General features: G+C 37.1%; 1 protein-coding gene across 1 annotated transcript in view; it reads left to right on the forward strand.

The window, feature by feature from the left end:
• Positions 1-14,666, forward strand: part of MICU1 (mitochondrial calcium uptake 1) — a 215,202-nt gene that overhangs the window by 61,245 nt on the left and 139,291 nt on the right. The window contains exon 5 of the mRNA XM_059900042.1: positions 11,676-11,719. Coding sequence (XP_059756025.1) covers positions 11,676-11,719 — 44 coding nt within the window. The remainder of the gene's footprint in view (positions 1-11,675; positions 11,720-14,666) is intronic.

The following is a 14,666-nucleotide window of genomic DNA, read 5'->3' on the forward strand; positions in this document are numbered from 1 at the left end:
TATAGAGCATCTCTGCTGCTATAGCATGGGTCCCCTTCGGGAGCCTGCTCAACCGTGTTGGCACATGCACACATATAGAGGTATAAAGGACTTTACTCTTTGTTGAGATTTGGTGCATAAATACTCTCCTCTCCACTGTCTTGGATGGTCAATTCTGAGGATACAAACTACATGGTTTCTTGGGTGGGCTAAGGGATATTGAGCCCTAGTTTTCTACAGCAGTAATCAGCTCAATGACACACCCTTGAACTGGCTTTCCTTCCTTTCCTGTTTCACTTTTCCTGGTCCTCCTGCACTGACTCTACTTTTTAAGAAACTCAAACTGTACATCATTTATTCGTAAAAGAATGTAAGTCATTTATATTCTAGAGTTTCCCACATTTTGGATTTTACTGATTGTATCTCCATGGTGTTATTTAATACGTTCCTCTATCCTTTGTATTTCCGCCATGTAGAAAATATGTACAAAGCAGCTGAAAGAGAATATACCAAAATGTTAACTCTCTGAATGTTGAAATTATGAGGAATTATTTTATTCTTCTTTGAATGTTCCTTGTTCCTTTATTTTCTAATAAACTTCACATGCATTCATTCAACAAGTATTGATCAATTAGCTCTGCTATGGGTTAGACACTATTTTATGTGCAGGGCATGCAGGAATGAATAAAACAGACAAAAATTTCTTCCTTTATAGAATATAACATCTTTTATAATCAGAAAGAAGGTATATAAAGTTTCCATTAATTGCATTGAATTTTAGATTTTTAGCCTTTTGAATTAGTTTTAGCACCTTGTTTTGTGACATGTGGAAGGAAAGATTAAAGAAGACGTGTGTAAGACAGAAAAAAGGATTGCAAGATATATTCCTGGGTTTTATGATGGCAAAATATTTTGTACTTGTCAAATTATTTCTAAAACCAGATGAAATCTAATATGTAACAGTAACTTTAAATAAAACTGTACTTTGCTTCCAGTGTGACAGTGAAAATGAAGCAACACTTTAGGTAGTTTACTAAAGATTATCTGGTCATTTAAGGAAGTTCTTTTTTTTTTTTCCTTTGGAAATCATTATATACTCTAATTGCTTACACACATTTTGGCATTTAACTTTGTAATTTTGTTTTTTTAATTATTGAAAGACCTGCCACACGGACAGAATAGTTACTAAATGTCTAATATGCCAAGCACATTTCTGGTTTTCATAAAAAGCCAGAATAATGAATGATTGCTTTTCTTTTAAGATAATAATCATGAGGGAAAATTGTAGTATATTAAAATGAGATTTAATGGAAAATTTGGCTTCATTTTTGTTTGCTCATGAACACAAATTTCCACAAATGTTGATGTAGCAGAAGTAAAAATATGTATTATTCCAATGTGGGTTGAAATAAAGAAAAGAGTGAGGCTGTAATTCAAATTGTAATTTGAATTTCTATCATCAGATATCTGGACTCTAGCCAGTAGCTCATATTTCAACTTTGTTTTGTCATGTCTTTCACACATACCATATCCCAGGATACCTAACAGATCTAAACTTGTAAGTTTTAGTTTTAGAACAGTTCAAAAATAATCACAAAGCCCTAAAATTAAGCAGTTTTTAAATGAGTGGAGTGCTGATGAATTTCAGTAACAAGCTGATTAAGAATAATTTTGTACTGAATACCAAAAGAATTTAGAGTAGCCATAGGTAAGTAAGAAGAACATTAAAAGGAAAAAATATGTAGAGTGTATGACTGGAATACATCTCATCTCCCTTTCTGTGCAATCTTAGTATCATCAAAACCTCTGGATATAGTGGATAAGGGAGTTGCTTCAAGCTCTGGGTCGTGCTGCTTGTAATAACCAGTTTTGCGTAGCTAGCCAATGACTTGGAGAAGCAGCAGCATGGGGAGAGTTTTTAAAGTACCATATAGAAAAACTTGAGCTTTTGTCAGAGCAAAGTATACTTGAGCTTTCGTCAGAGCAAAGAGGATCTCTCTTTCCTTTCCACCATATCCCACTGGCTGACCTATTCATCTTGATCTGATTATGTCTACATGGAAGACGAAAAGGATGTGAAAAGGGGAAACACAGATCATACTGTGATTTACTTGTCCTGGACTCCATATTCTCTCTAGGATAAGAGTCATGCCCTTAATGATACCCTTACCTAGAGCACTTTTAGTTTGAGACACATAATTTTACACTCGATTGTATACAATGATTTTGGTTCAAGGTGGTGTTGTAGGAGGATCCTGAACTCACCTCCTCAAACAGACACACCAAATCTACAACTATATATGGAACAATAAGAAACCCCAGAACTAGATGAGCAACTCCTACACATCAGGCAAATGAGGAAAAACCCACACCGAAACAGATGGAAGAGGCTGAGACACAATTTCACCATAAACTCTACCCCTGGCACAGTAACCAGTGGTCAGGAGGGAACTCACAGACCTGAACTTCTACCTGAGAAGCGGGTGCTTTGAACCTCAATCTGGCATGCCAGCTTTTGAGACCTACACCTGAGAGATGAGCCCCCAGAGCATCTAGGTTTGAAAGCTAAAGAGGCTTGCATCTACAAGACCCACAAGGCTATAGTGAACTGGGGAGCATTTCTTAGAGTGCTCATGCCCGGCTGCCCCACAGGGCCCAGTGCAAAGGCAGCTGAGTGAAAAGTGCCCAGTCTTTCTGTGAAAGAGACCTATTTGCTTATCTTAAAGCATTGGCCTGAGGGGCAGACATCTAATTTAACACATATCTAGGGGCCTACTGAAATATTCTCCAAAGACAGGCTGGTGGGCTCTGTAACAAACAGAGAAACCATTCTTAACTGGCTACCACCACCAGGGCACAGCACAGAGACAGCAGACTGAAAGACATCTCCAGTGTTTCTGTGAAAGAGGCCCATTTGCTTGCCTTGAGCCTTTGGCCTAAGGGGCAGGCTTCTGGTGTAAAACACATCTGAATGCCTACTGAAATACTCTCCAAAGACTGCAGAGGCCAGTGGGAGCCAACTTTGCGTATCTTTCTGCCTTGCTTGAGGTCACTGGTATCTCCCAGAAGGGAATTTGTGTACATGTCTGGCGTCCTGACTTTTGCAGCTGGCGCCCAGGACACATCCCTTGATCACTTGACTCTGGTGGCCTCTGGGGCTTACGTTCTCAGGTCTCATAGGACTGTAACAAATGGAGAAGCAATTCTTAACTGGTTATCCCATTCCCAGGGCACAGCACAGATAACCAGCATGAAATATACCCCAGTTGTTCTGTAAGAGAGGCTTATTAACTTATCTTTATAGCTGTGGCCTGAGGGGCAGGCTTCTAATTAAACACATATCTATGGTCTGACTACAATCCTCTCCAGAGACTGGGAAGGCCAGTGAGCATCATTTTTGTGCCCTCCCTCTGCCCTGACCCAGGTTGCTGGTATCTATGAAAAAGGAGCTTGTGTATATGTCTGGCTCCCCAGCTTTTGTGGCTGCCACCCAGAGGACACATCCCTTAATAGCTTGGCTCTGGTGACCAGTGGGGCTTGTGTTCATGGATTCGATAGGTGGTAGCAAGCAAAGTAACAGTTCTTAACTGGCTATCACCCCAGGGCTCAGTGTAGAGGAATCAAACACTCATCTCCCAGCCTTCTCCTGAAAGAAGTTTATTTGCATACTTTAAAAACTGCTGCCTGAGGGTCTGGCTTCCAGTCAGCCTGAATCTAGGTGCTGACTGAGAGCCTCCCCTTTGGGACACTGATGGTTCTTGGCACTACTGGGAGCCTCTAAGAGTAAAGTAGGAGCCTCAACTACTGGGAGCCTCCAAGAATAAAGTAGGTTACTTGGACAATCACAAAGGCTTGAGGGACAACCAAGAGCTAGGGCAGGGTTGAATGATAAGGTTCAGCTTCCCCAAGAGGCCACTCCTTCAAGACTGGGAGAGGTGGCTGTTTTATCTAATGCATAGAAACCAACTCAGTTACAAAAAGTGAAGAAATAGAGGAATATGTTTCAAACAAAAGAACAAGATAAAACCTCAAAAAAAGACCTTAATAAAATTGAGATAAGTGACTTACTTGATAAAGAGTTCAAAATAACGGTTATAAAAATGCTTAGCAAGCTCACAGGAACAATGCATGAATAAAGTGAGAATTTCAACAGAGAGATCGAAAATACATGAAAGTACCAAATAGAAGCCACAGAATGGAAAAACAATAACTGAACTGAAAAATACAGTAGAGAGGTTCAGTAGCAGACTAGATGAAGTGAAAGAAAGGATCAGTGAACTTGAGGACAGTGGAACTTATACAGTCAGAGCAGCAAAAAGAAAAAAAGAATGAAAAAGAGTGAAGATAGCTTAAGGGACTTACGGGAAAACATCAACAGACCAACAACAGTCACATTATGGGGGTTCCAGAAGGAGAAAAGAGAAAGGGGCAGAAAACTTACTTGAAGAAATAATGTCTGGAAACTTCCCTAACCTGGGGAAGGAAACAGATGTCCAGATCCAGGAGCCCAGGAAATTCCAAGAAAGATGAACCCAAAGAGACCCACACCAAGACACATAATTAACGTGTTAAAAGTTAAAGACAAGGAGAGACTCCTTGCAAGCAAGAAGAGGCAAACAACTTGTTACATACAAGGGAACCCCTATAAGACTATCAGCAGATTTTTCAGCAGGAACTTGAAAGCCAGAGGGAGTGGCATGGTATGTTCAAAGTACTGAAAGAAAAAAATGCCAGCCAAGAATACTTTACCCAGCAAAGTTGCCCTTCAGAATTGAAGGAGAGAGAGTTTTCCAGACAAGCAAAAGCTAAAGGAATTTTTCATCACTAGACTAGCCTTACAAGAAATGTGAAAGGGACTTCTTTAAGCTGAAATGAAAGGGCACTATTAAGTAACAAGAAACATATGAAAGTATATACTATGAATGTATTTTTGAAACATTTTTGTTCTAATGTTTTCGCCCCAACAAGGTAAGTTCCTTCCATATAAGAACCTTGTCTTCTACTTTTATTTTATTAAAAAAATTTTTTTTATTGGAGTAAAATTACTTTACAATATTGTGATACTTTCTGCTGTACAATGAAGTGAATCACCTATATGTATACCTATATCCCCTCCCTCTTGGACCTCCCTCCAACCCCCCCCATCCCACCCATCTAGGTCGTCACAGAGCGCCGAGCTGCGCTCCCTGTGCTCTACGGCAGGTTCCCACTAGCTGTCTATTTTGCACATGGTAGTGTATTTATGTCAAACCTAATCTCCCAATTTGTCCCACCCTCCCCTTCCCCCCCTGTGTCTACATGTCTGTTCTCTACGTCTGTGTCTCTATTCCTGCCCTACAAATAGGTTCATCTATACCATTTTATTCCACATATATATGTTAATACACGATATTTGTTTTTCTCTTTCTGGCTTACTTCAGTCTGTATGACAGACTCTAGGTCCATCCACATCTCTACAGATGACCCAATTTTGTTCCTTTTTATGGCTGAGTAGTATTCCATTGTATATATATACCACATCTTTTTTATCCACTCATCTATCGTTAGGTTGTTTCTGTGTCTTGGCTATTGTAAATAGTGCTGCAGTGAACATTGGGGTGCATGTATCCTTTATTTTAATTTCCTGCAGTGATGCTGAGTATAGAGCAGGTGTTGGCCAGCTACAATGAACTTCCCTGTTTCTGTATGGCCCATGAGCAGAGAATATTTTTTACATTAAAAAAAATAAATCACATGAGGAATATTTTGTGCTGCCTGAAAATTATATGAAACTCAAATTTCAGTGTCCATAAAAAGAGTTTTATTGGAACACAAGCACACTCTTTCATTATGTATTGTCCATGGCAGCTTTTGTACTATGATAGCAGAGTTGAGGAGTTCCAATAGAGACTATAAGTGGCCCACAAAGCCTAAAATATTTACTATCTGGCCTTTTACAGAAAAATATTTGCTGACTTCTTGTGGAATAATAAGAAACAAGGGTTTCTTATAGTAAGAAATAAGGGTCTCTGCCCCTGGTTCCTGACACCACTGTCCTTAATTTGGTGTTTATCATTCTTTTTTATTTATTTATTTATTTTAATTTTTGGCTACATTGGGTCTTCATTGCTCCGTGCGGGCTTTCTCTAGTTGCAGTGAGCGGGGGCTACTTTTCATTGTGGTGCTCAGGCTTCTCTTGTTGCGGAGCACGGGCTCTAGCCACATGGGCTTCAGTAGTTGTGGCACAGGGGCTTCAGTAGTTGTGGCTCATGGGCTCTAGAGCGCAGGCTCAGTAGTTGTGGTGCACAGGCTTAGTTGCTCCCTGGCATGTGGGATCTTCCTGGACCAGGGCTCGAACCCATGTCCTCTGCATTGGCAGGTGGATTTTTAACCACTGTGCCACCAGGGAAGTCCCTGGTGTTTATCATTCTTGATGAAGACTATAACATTCATGTATATCCATTGTCCTTCCCTAGGGAATGATTGTATTCATCTCCTAGCATTGAGTTTGGACCTAACCATGTGATTTCCTCTGACCAATGAAATGTGAGCAGAAATTATATACATTATGTTCAAGCAAAAGCTTTAATAGTCAGTTTGTGGTTTGCTGTGTTCTCTTTTACCTCTGCCATGTTCCAAATAGAGGTTGCTGCCCTGTCAGCCTGGATCCCAGATTCAATACCATGTGAAGCAGAGCTGTAGCCAGTATGATAGATAGGTAGCATGAGCACTATATAAACCTTCCTTGTTGTAAGCCACTGAGATTTTAAAGCTGTTACTGTAGCAGAACTTAGCCTTTTCGAGCTGCTACATTTCCCATGCTTTTTTTATATGTTAAATATTATGTTTATATGTGTGTGTTTGTTGACACAAGTAGCTGTTGTTCTCTTATTTTCACTGCTATATGGTTATGTATATCAGTTGTTTAAACTTGTATAAATATGCCAGTATTTAATTTACCCATGTTCACGTAGATGAACATTTCCAATTTTGTCAGTCAGCTATTGCTGTATAACAAACAGCCATATAAAATGTCAGTGGCATAAAACACAAGCATTTATTTACCTCATGCATCTTCAGGTCACAAAGGGTGTGCTCTGTTGATCTCAGCTGGCCTTGCTTAGATAGGCTAGGGGCTGGCTAATCTAGGCTAGGTCATCTCTGCTTGATGGTTTTGTCAGATTTGTTAGTTTGTTCTATATGTTTCTCATCCTTTTTAGACGAAAGGGCTATCTGGGATATTATCCTCTCATACTGTTGGCAGAGGTGCAAGAAAGCAAGCCAACGTCAGAAGTCCATTTTAAGGATCTAGTCATGTCATAATTGCCAGTATCCCATTGGCCAAAACAAATCACATGGCTAAGCCCAAAGTTAAGGGATTTTCCACAGAGGTCAAGGAGGAGGAAGTGAAGATTTGAGAACAAAAATCTAATATGCCAGTGTTTTTTCTGTTGTAAACCATACTGAAGTGAACATTCTTCTGTATGTCTCCTGGTGCATATTTACAAAAAGTTATTTTCAAAATATATACCTGGAAGTTGGACTTGCTGGCCCGTAGGATACCCTCTTCAAATTTGCTAAACATTGCCAAATTGATTCCCAGAGTGGATAAAATAATTTATTTTTTCTCCAAGAATGTATGAGTTTCCTCCTTTGCATTCCTGCCAAGACATGGTATTATCAGACTTAAATTTTTAGCAATCTGATGGAAATTATTGTATCTGGTTTTGTTTTGCATTTCATTAGTAACTAGTAAGGCTTATCTCCAAATGTTTATTGGCTGTTCACATTGCCATGTGTATGAATTGCCTATTTATCTTCTCTACTCACTTTTCTATTTGATTTCTTTTTGATTAGTAAAAGTATTATGTGTATTCTCTATTGGAGTCTGCCATATATATTGCAGATATTTATTCCTAGTCTGTGGCCCATCTTTTTATTTTGTTTCTGATAATTTTTAATATACAGAAGCTGTCAGTATTCTCAAACATACCATTCTTCTCCTTGGTTGTACTGTCTGCTTCTTTTTACTGATTTATTAAGGTGTAATTAACATAGAATATCAGCATATATTTAAAGTGTTTGATGAGTTTTGATATACTAATCGCATGTATATGCTAGTGAAACCATAAGCACAATCAATATAATGAACGTATTCATCACCCTCTAGAATGGTTTCATACCCATTTGTAATCCTGCCTTCCCACTTTTTCCCAGGCAAGTCCCAGGCAGCCCATCTTTCTGTCTTCCATATCCTTACTGATTATCTGTTTCCCTTCTCTGTCAATTATTGAGAGAAGGGTGTCGATCTCTGACTTTATTTGTGGATTTGTCCATTTATCTTTTCCATTCTATCAGTTTTTGCTTCAAATATTTTGAAACTCTTATTAGGTGAATACACGCTTAGGGTTATTCTAGCTTCATGGTGAATTGACCCTCTTATCATTATATAATTGACCCTCTTTATCCTTGCTAATATTTTTTTTGCTCTAACGTCCACATAGTCTGATATTTATGTAGCCACTCAGTCTTTCTTTTGATTCATTTTTCATGATGTATCTTTTTCCATCGTGTTACTTTTAACCTACCTATATCATTGTATTTAAAATGGGTTTCTTATGGACAACATATAGTTGGATCTTGTTTTTTATCCAATGTGACAGTTTCTACCTTTTAATTAATGTGTTTAGATGATTTATATTTAATGTAACTGTTGATATGTTTAAATTTAGGTCTACCATTTTATTATTTGTCTTCCCTTTTTTATGTTCTTCTTTTACCCCTTCCCTGCCTTCTTTTCAGATTATTTGAAGATTTTTTAATATTTCATTTTAATTGATTTTGGCAGGGGGGTTTGATGATATTTCTTTGCGTATCTTTAATTTAATGGTTGCTATTGGGATTATAATATACATAGTTAACTTTTCACAGTTTGCTGAGAATTTATAATTTTACCACTTCAAGGGGAATATAGATATCTAACCACTATAAAGATTTCTCCCCAGTTTATGGTGTAGTGTCATACGTATTACATCTACATATGTTGAAAACTCTGCCAGACATTGTTTTAAGTTTTTACTTCAACCATCAAAATAGTCTGTTATATATATATCTAGATATTAGCTACTTCTGTTGCTCTTTATTTATTCCTTAAGTTCCATACTTTCCTCTGGTATCATTTTCTTCCCCCTTGAAGGACAGAACATCTGTTAGAGCAGTTCTGATGGTGATGAATTCTCTAGGTTTTCCGTCATCTGAGAACATTTTTATTTTGTCTTCATTCTTGAAGAATATTTTCACTAAATAAAGAATTCTGGGTTGAAGTTCTTTTCTTTCAGCACTTTAAGCTGGCTGCTTCAAAGATTTTTTTCTTTGTTTTTGGTTTTCAGCAGTTCAATTAAAAAAAATTTATCTCTCATACCTGATGAACTTGAACTGTACTTTTGCTGACTTACGTAAGCTGAAAATATAATTATTTTAATAAAATTTTAGGATATTCTTTGGGTACATTTTTTAGGATAAATTCTAGTATTAAACTGAAAAAATGAATCTCTAAATTTTTGAGAGATAGCTGGGACTTCTTAAGTAAAATTGTATAGAGTTTCCATTTACTTAAGCTCTAATTTATAGATATCAGAATGACATATTTGATTGTTTCACTTTTGTCTTTTGGCAAAATGAGTAGCTATCATCTTTAAAATAAGCCTCCTTTTAGATATTCACTCTGAAGCTTAAACTGAGACTATTCTTATAGTATTTCTGCATGTTTACATTATTTTTGCCATGGATTCAAAAAGACAGGCAACTGCCACCATTTAAAAAGATTGTTAGACTTAAAATCAGAAACAATCGTTTAATCCTTTTGAGCGTCAGCTTTCTCATTAATGAAAAGGGGGAGATAGTGTTAGCATTAAATGACTGTGAGAGTTCTTTGAAGAGAAGTCTGAGATTCATAGAAAGCACCCTAGGGAAAACAGCATAACATCCAGTGTTTCTAAGCTGGGACCCAAAGAATGAGGGTGGAGAAATGGAAGGATAGTCATTTGATTATATTTTCAAACTACACATGCTGTGTTTTTTCCTTTCTTTCTCCATACTCTCCCTCCCCCCCAATAATTTGGCCTATTAGAATCTCAAGAGGAGTAGTGAGTAAGGATAGCGTGAATTCTTTCATCCATCCACACTTTCCATACTCCATCCCCAACCATGTTAAGAATTGATCTAATCCAACCATCTGCTTCATTTGACAGGTAAAGAAATCTAAATATAACAAGATGAAATAATCATTTCTTCCAACTTGAAATTATGAATCTCTTGGCCTACTTTATGTCTGTATTTGCTTCTATTTATTTATTTAGGCTGCTCTGGGTCTTCCTTGTGGCACGTGGGCTCTAGAGTACACGAGCTCAGTAGTTGCAGCGCACAGGCTTAGTTGCGGTATGTGGTATCTCAGTTCCCCGACCAGGAATCGAACCTTGGCCTCCTGCATTGGGAGCATGGAGTCTTAACCACTGGACCACCAGGGAAGTCCCTGTATTTGCTTTTAAATGAAGGAATTCTCACTACATGCCAGGCTGTCCTTACATGCCCCTCCTTTATTTGGCAGATGCACATGGTAAAATATTTTCCAAACTATAGTGAAGAGCACTTAATGAAAAACACAGATCTGTTCCAATTTCTCCACCCTCCCAGTTAAAAACTCCCACACCACCCTCTTATTGAACTCATTGTATCCTTCCTTGTAATATTATTATATGCATATGTCTTTCTTACTAAATTGTGACTCTTCAAGGAAGGGATTGTATCTTACTCATTCAATTTTTTTTTAGGTATTTATTGATCAACCACTGTTCCAAGTACTGGGATAAAGGAGTCAGCAAAGACAGAAAATCCCAGCCCTCAGGAGCACTTAATATACTTGCTTTTATCTTTCACAGTGCTTAGGATTTCACAATGCTAGGGATTCCCAAGGTTAAATTTATTATTTAACCCATCTTTATTTTTATTTATTTATTTATTTATTTAATTTATTATTTATCTGGCTGTGCCAGAGCTTAGTTGTAGCACGCAGGATCTTCGTGCAGCATGTGGGATCTTTACTTGCAGCATGCAGGATCTTTAGTTGTGGAATGTGGGATCTAGTTCCCTGACCAGGGATCAAACCCTTGCCCCCTGCACTGGGGGCATGGAGTCTTAGCCACTGGACCACCAGGGAAGTCCCTTAACCCACCTTTAAAAAGTAATATTAAGATGGTCTATTTATCTGTTTAGGTGTGTTGCAAAATGTCTTCTGATATTAAAGTCTTCTCTCTTTATACAAAAAATTATTATGCATTCAGATTAAACTAATATCCCTCACCTTATTTAGAGGTAATATATATCATTTTGATGTAATGGAAAAGAGCATCACCTTGGGAAGAGTCCAGGGTTCTAGTTTGACTCTACTGTTGAATAGGTTTGCACATGAACTTTTACCCTCTTTATCTCAGAGCTTCATATTCTCATATATAAAGTAAAAGGTTGGTATCTTTTAGCACTGACACTTTGAGTCTGAAGGTGGGACAAAATTTTCATTTCTATGGACTTTGAATAATGTTGTGGCTAAACCGTCTAGTACGTTTAATTGAATGATTGGAAACAAAACTGAGAGCTGTCATTTCATATGTTTCACCTGAGTTATAATCAGTGACTAAGTGTTGCTTTTTTCTCTTTTACAGACTTGGGTCTGGATCAATATACAATAAAACGCTTTGATGGGAAGGTGAGTGAACTATGATACAACGTATATATCCTGTTGTTTACTAAGAAGATTTTAAAGTTCCTCTAGAATTATTTGTGAGAAATTTCTGAATACCTGTTTGTCTTATCAAAAAAGCTTGTTGCTTAGGTTGGGAGGCCTGTAAGTGCCTTCAAATGCTTCTACAGAAAAAAATCAAGCAGAATGTTCTTCTGTGTTTTTCCGTATAGGGTATTACTGATGGGTTACCCGCTGTATATATTAAGGGCTGATTCAGTGTATGTTGACATTTGAATTTTAATTCAATAGCCATTATAAAGGTTAACAAGCCCCCCAATATTACATTTACATTTCTTATAAAAACACCTATCTGATTTGACCTTCCTTAGGCTTTGATAGTGTATAGCAATAATCCTAACTAGAAAATTACAGAAGTCCTTACAGCTTTATAACAATTATGAAGAGCACCCCAAATTGCATGTAAATTTGCATTAGGCTTACTTTCAATTCTTTATTTTATGCCTGAATAAATCATATAGTAAATCATTTAGTATAGAAAATAAAACTTTCAATTTTATTGTCTCAAAACAGTCAGTTAAACATGTTTTCCCCTTTCAGGCTGAATTCTCCAAAAAGAAAAAGAAAATATTACACAGGGTCAGAAAGAAAAGTAAAAGGTCAATTTTAAAGAGGAGGAAGAAAGCGCAGAAGGAAGAGCGAGTCAGGGATGGCTGTACAAAGCTTAAAGAGAAGGAAATCAGAAGGAAAATCATGAAGTGTCTGGAAAAGGCAGGATTACAAACAAATGTCTAGGTGGGTAGAAGTCAGGGTTAGTAGAAACTGATCTTGCAGGGATGTGTCAATCCTGCATCCTTATGTAAAACTACATGTACTGGTAAGGTGAAGATATAAGTGCTAAGGTCTTTTGCACAAGTAGAAGGAATGAGTGGCTGCCTTAAGAGTTGAGAGATCTCAGCCAAGGCTTCCAGCCTAAAAATTACCTTTTCTATTCAGGTGGCACATATTCTAAAAGAAAGCATGAACAAAAAGAAAGGGCATTTAGATGTTAGGAGACCCAGGTTCAGAGTCCTGGCTCTGCTTTGGGGCAGACCAGTCTTCTCGCTGATCCTTGGTGTCTCTGCTTTATGTATGATAAAATACCTTATCCATGTGAGGGGTTGCTGCAGACATTGATGTCAGGGTCTGATTTCAGAGTCTTTGGCAGGTTAGGTCCCTATCTTATCTGTCTTTATGTCACTCAAGAGTCCAGAGCATGCCTGGCATATAAGAGGTAATCAATAAATGTTTGATGACTTGGAAAAAAATCAATTAGTCAATCACATATTTCTTGGAGGTATGACTCATTATGCCACTAATATCTTATTGCAAAATCAATTTTACAGATCACTTTTTTTTTTTTTTTTGGCTACTGAGGGAATCCAGAGTAGCATGAGAATTCAGTCCTCTCTTGTAAACCTGAAAACATGTAAAGAAGTTGAATATGTGCAAGTTGAACAGCAACTTTACATGTTAAAAGGGGAATTTCCATTCCTAGAGAGCTCCTGAATATAGAAGTCCTAATGGTAACTCATGTTTCATATGTGCTGTTTAATTTTTTCCTGTTTTGGCCAGTACCTGTCCACTTGATGCTAAAAATTTGCAACTTTTGGCATGACTGATGAGCTCCACGTTTGTTTCAATTGTATTAAATTTATGAGCTCTACATTTCTTATCATTTGTGCCATTTGCATTTTTTTTGATTTCCACTCATTTTTATAAAATAGCAAGAGTAAAATGCAGTAAAACATTAAAGTATTTGTGTACCCATCTTGCTATGGAAACAAAAATGGCAGTGCTTCTATGTTTGGAAGGCAATCTTAGCAGATTATAGTTGCAAGTGTTTATGCACTGAAGCATAAAATTCTGAAATCAGAGTAGGAAAGACAAGATTAAAGGATATTAATGTATAATCTTTGAAAGTATGACCTACATGAAAGTCAGGCATATGAAAGTTGACTTCATCCAGGGGAACGGGTTCTGAAAGCAAATAGAGGAGTGGGATACTTATATAAGGAGGTATAAAACTGAGACAGTGACCCTGAGCCAGATAGCTTGTTCCCCTAGCAGAGTGCACAGATTTCCCTTTCATCCATGTTGTAATATGCATGTTTAATTCCTTTTCCAGGTTCTTCATTTAAGTCCTGTAGTAATTTCTATCAAATATATTATTAAGGTTTTGTTTTGGAGTGAAGGTTATGTTTCCTAAATAGGATTCTTAAACTTAGTTCACCTCTAGTTTATATCTTTATGAATTGTCTTTTATTTCATATGAAGTCTAAGAAAGTAGTTTCTATACTGTTTTTAAATCTTATATAATGAAGAGTGCAAATTTCATTCAGTGTTTAATCAGTTTAGTAGTTTTTCCAGGGATTTTTGCCATGCATCAAGTTCTTCACTCGATAATTATAAGAATCAATGCTTATTCAACTGTCGATCTTAATTATTTTCCTTTGGCTCTTCATGACTCTTTTGTTTTCCCAATCAGAAAATCTCAATTCTTGAGTAGCAGTTTCCAGAGTGTATAACTCCTAAGATAATATCCTGTTGAAAAAACAGATGTACATGGTAATTACAGTAAATTTCATGCATGATGATTAGAAATTAGTAGAAAGTTAACACCTGTGAGGAATTTCCTTTCAAACTTACTTTGAATTTTTTAATGGGTAATTTTCTTTCTCTCTCGCTCTCTTTTTTTTAAACTTGGAAGATGAACTAATTATAAATTGCTTAGAGAAATATTTATTCTCATCCTCTTATTCCCCCATTGTTTTAACATTGTTTTAACATTCAGCACACCATTTAATTAAGTCCATCATTTGACCAGTAAGAAACACTAGCTTATTTTATTGCCCTCTAGTTGAATTGCACTTTAGTGCTTTTGTCATTGAAAGCAAGAACAAATGTAGAAGTA

This window comes from Balaenoptera ricei, chromosome 16 (genome assembly GCF_028023285.1).
Source record: "Balaenoptera ricei isolate mBalRic1 chromosome 16, mBalRic1.hap2, whole genome shotgun sequence".
In the NCBI taxonomy this organism is placed as follows: Eukaryota; Metazoa; Chordata; class Mammalia; order Artiodactyla; family Balaenopteridae; genus Balaenoptera; species Balaenoptera ricei.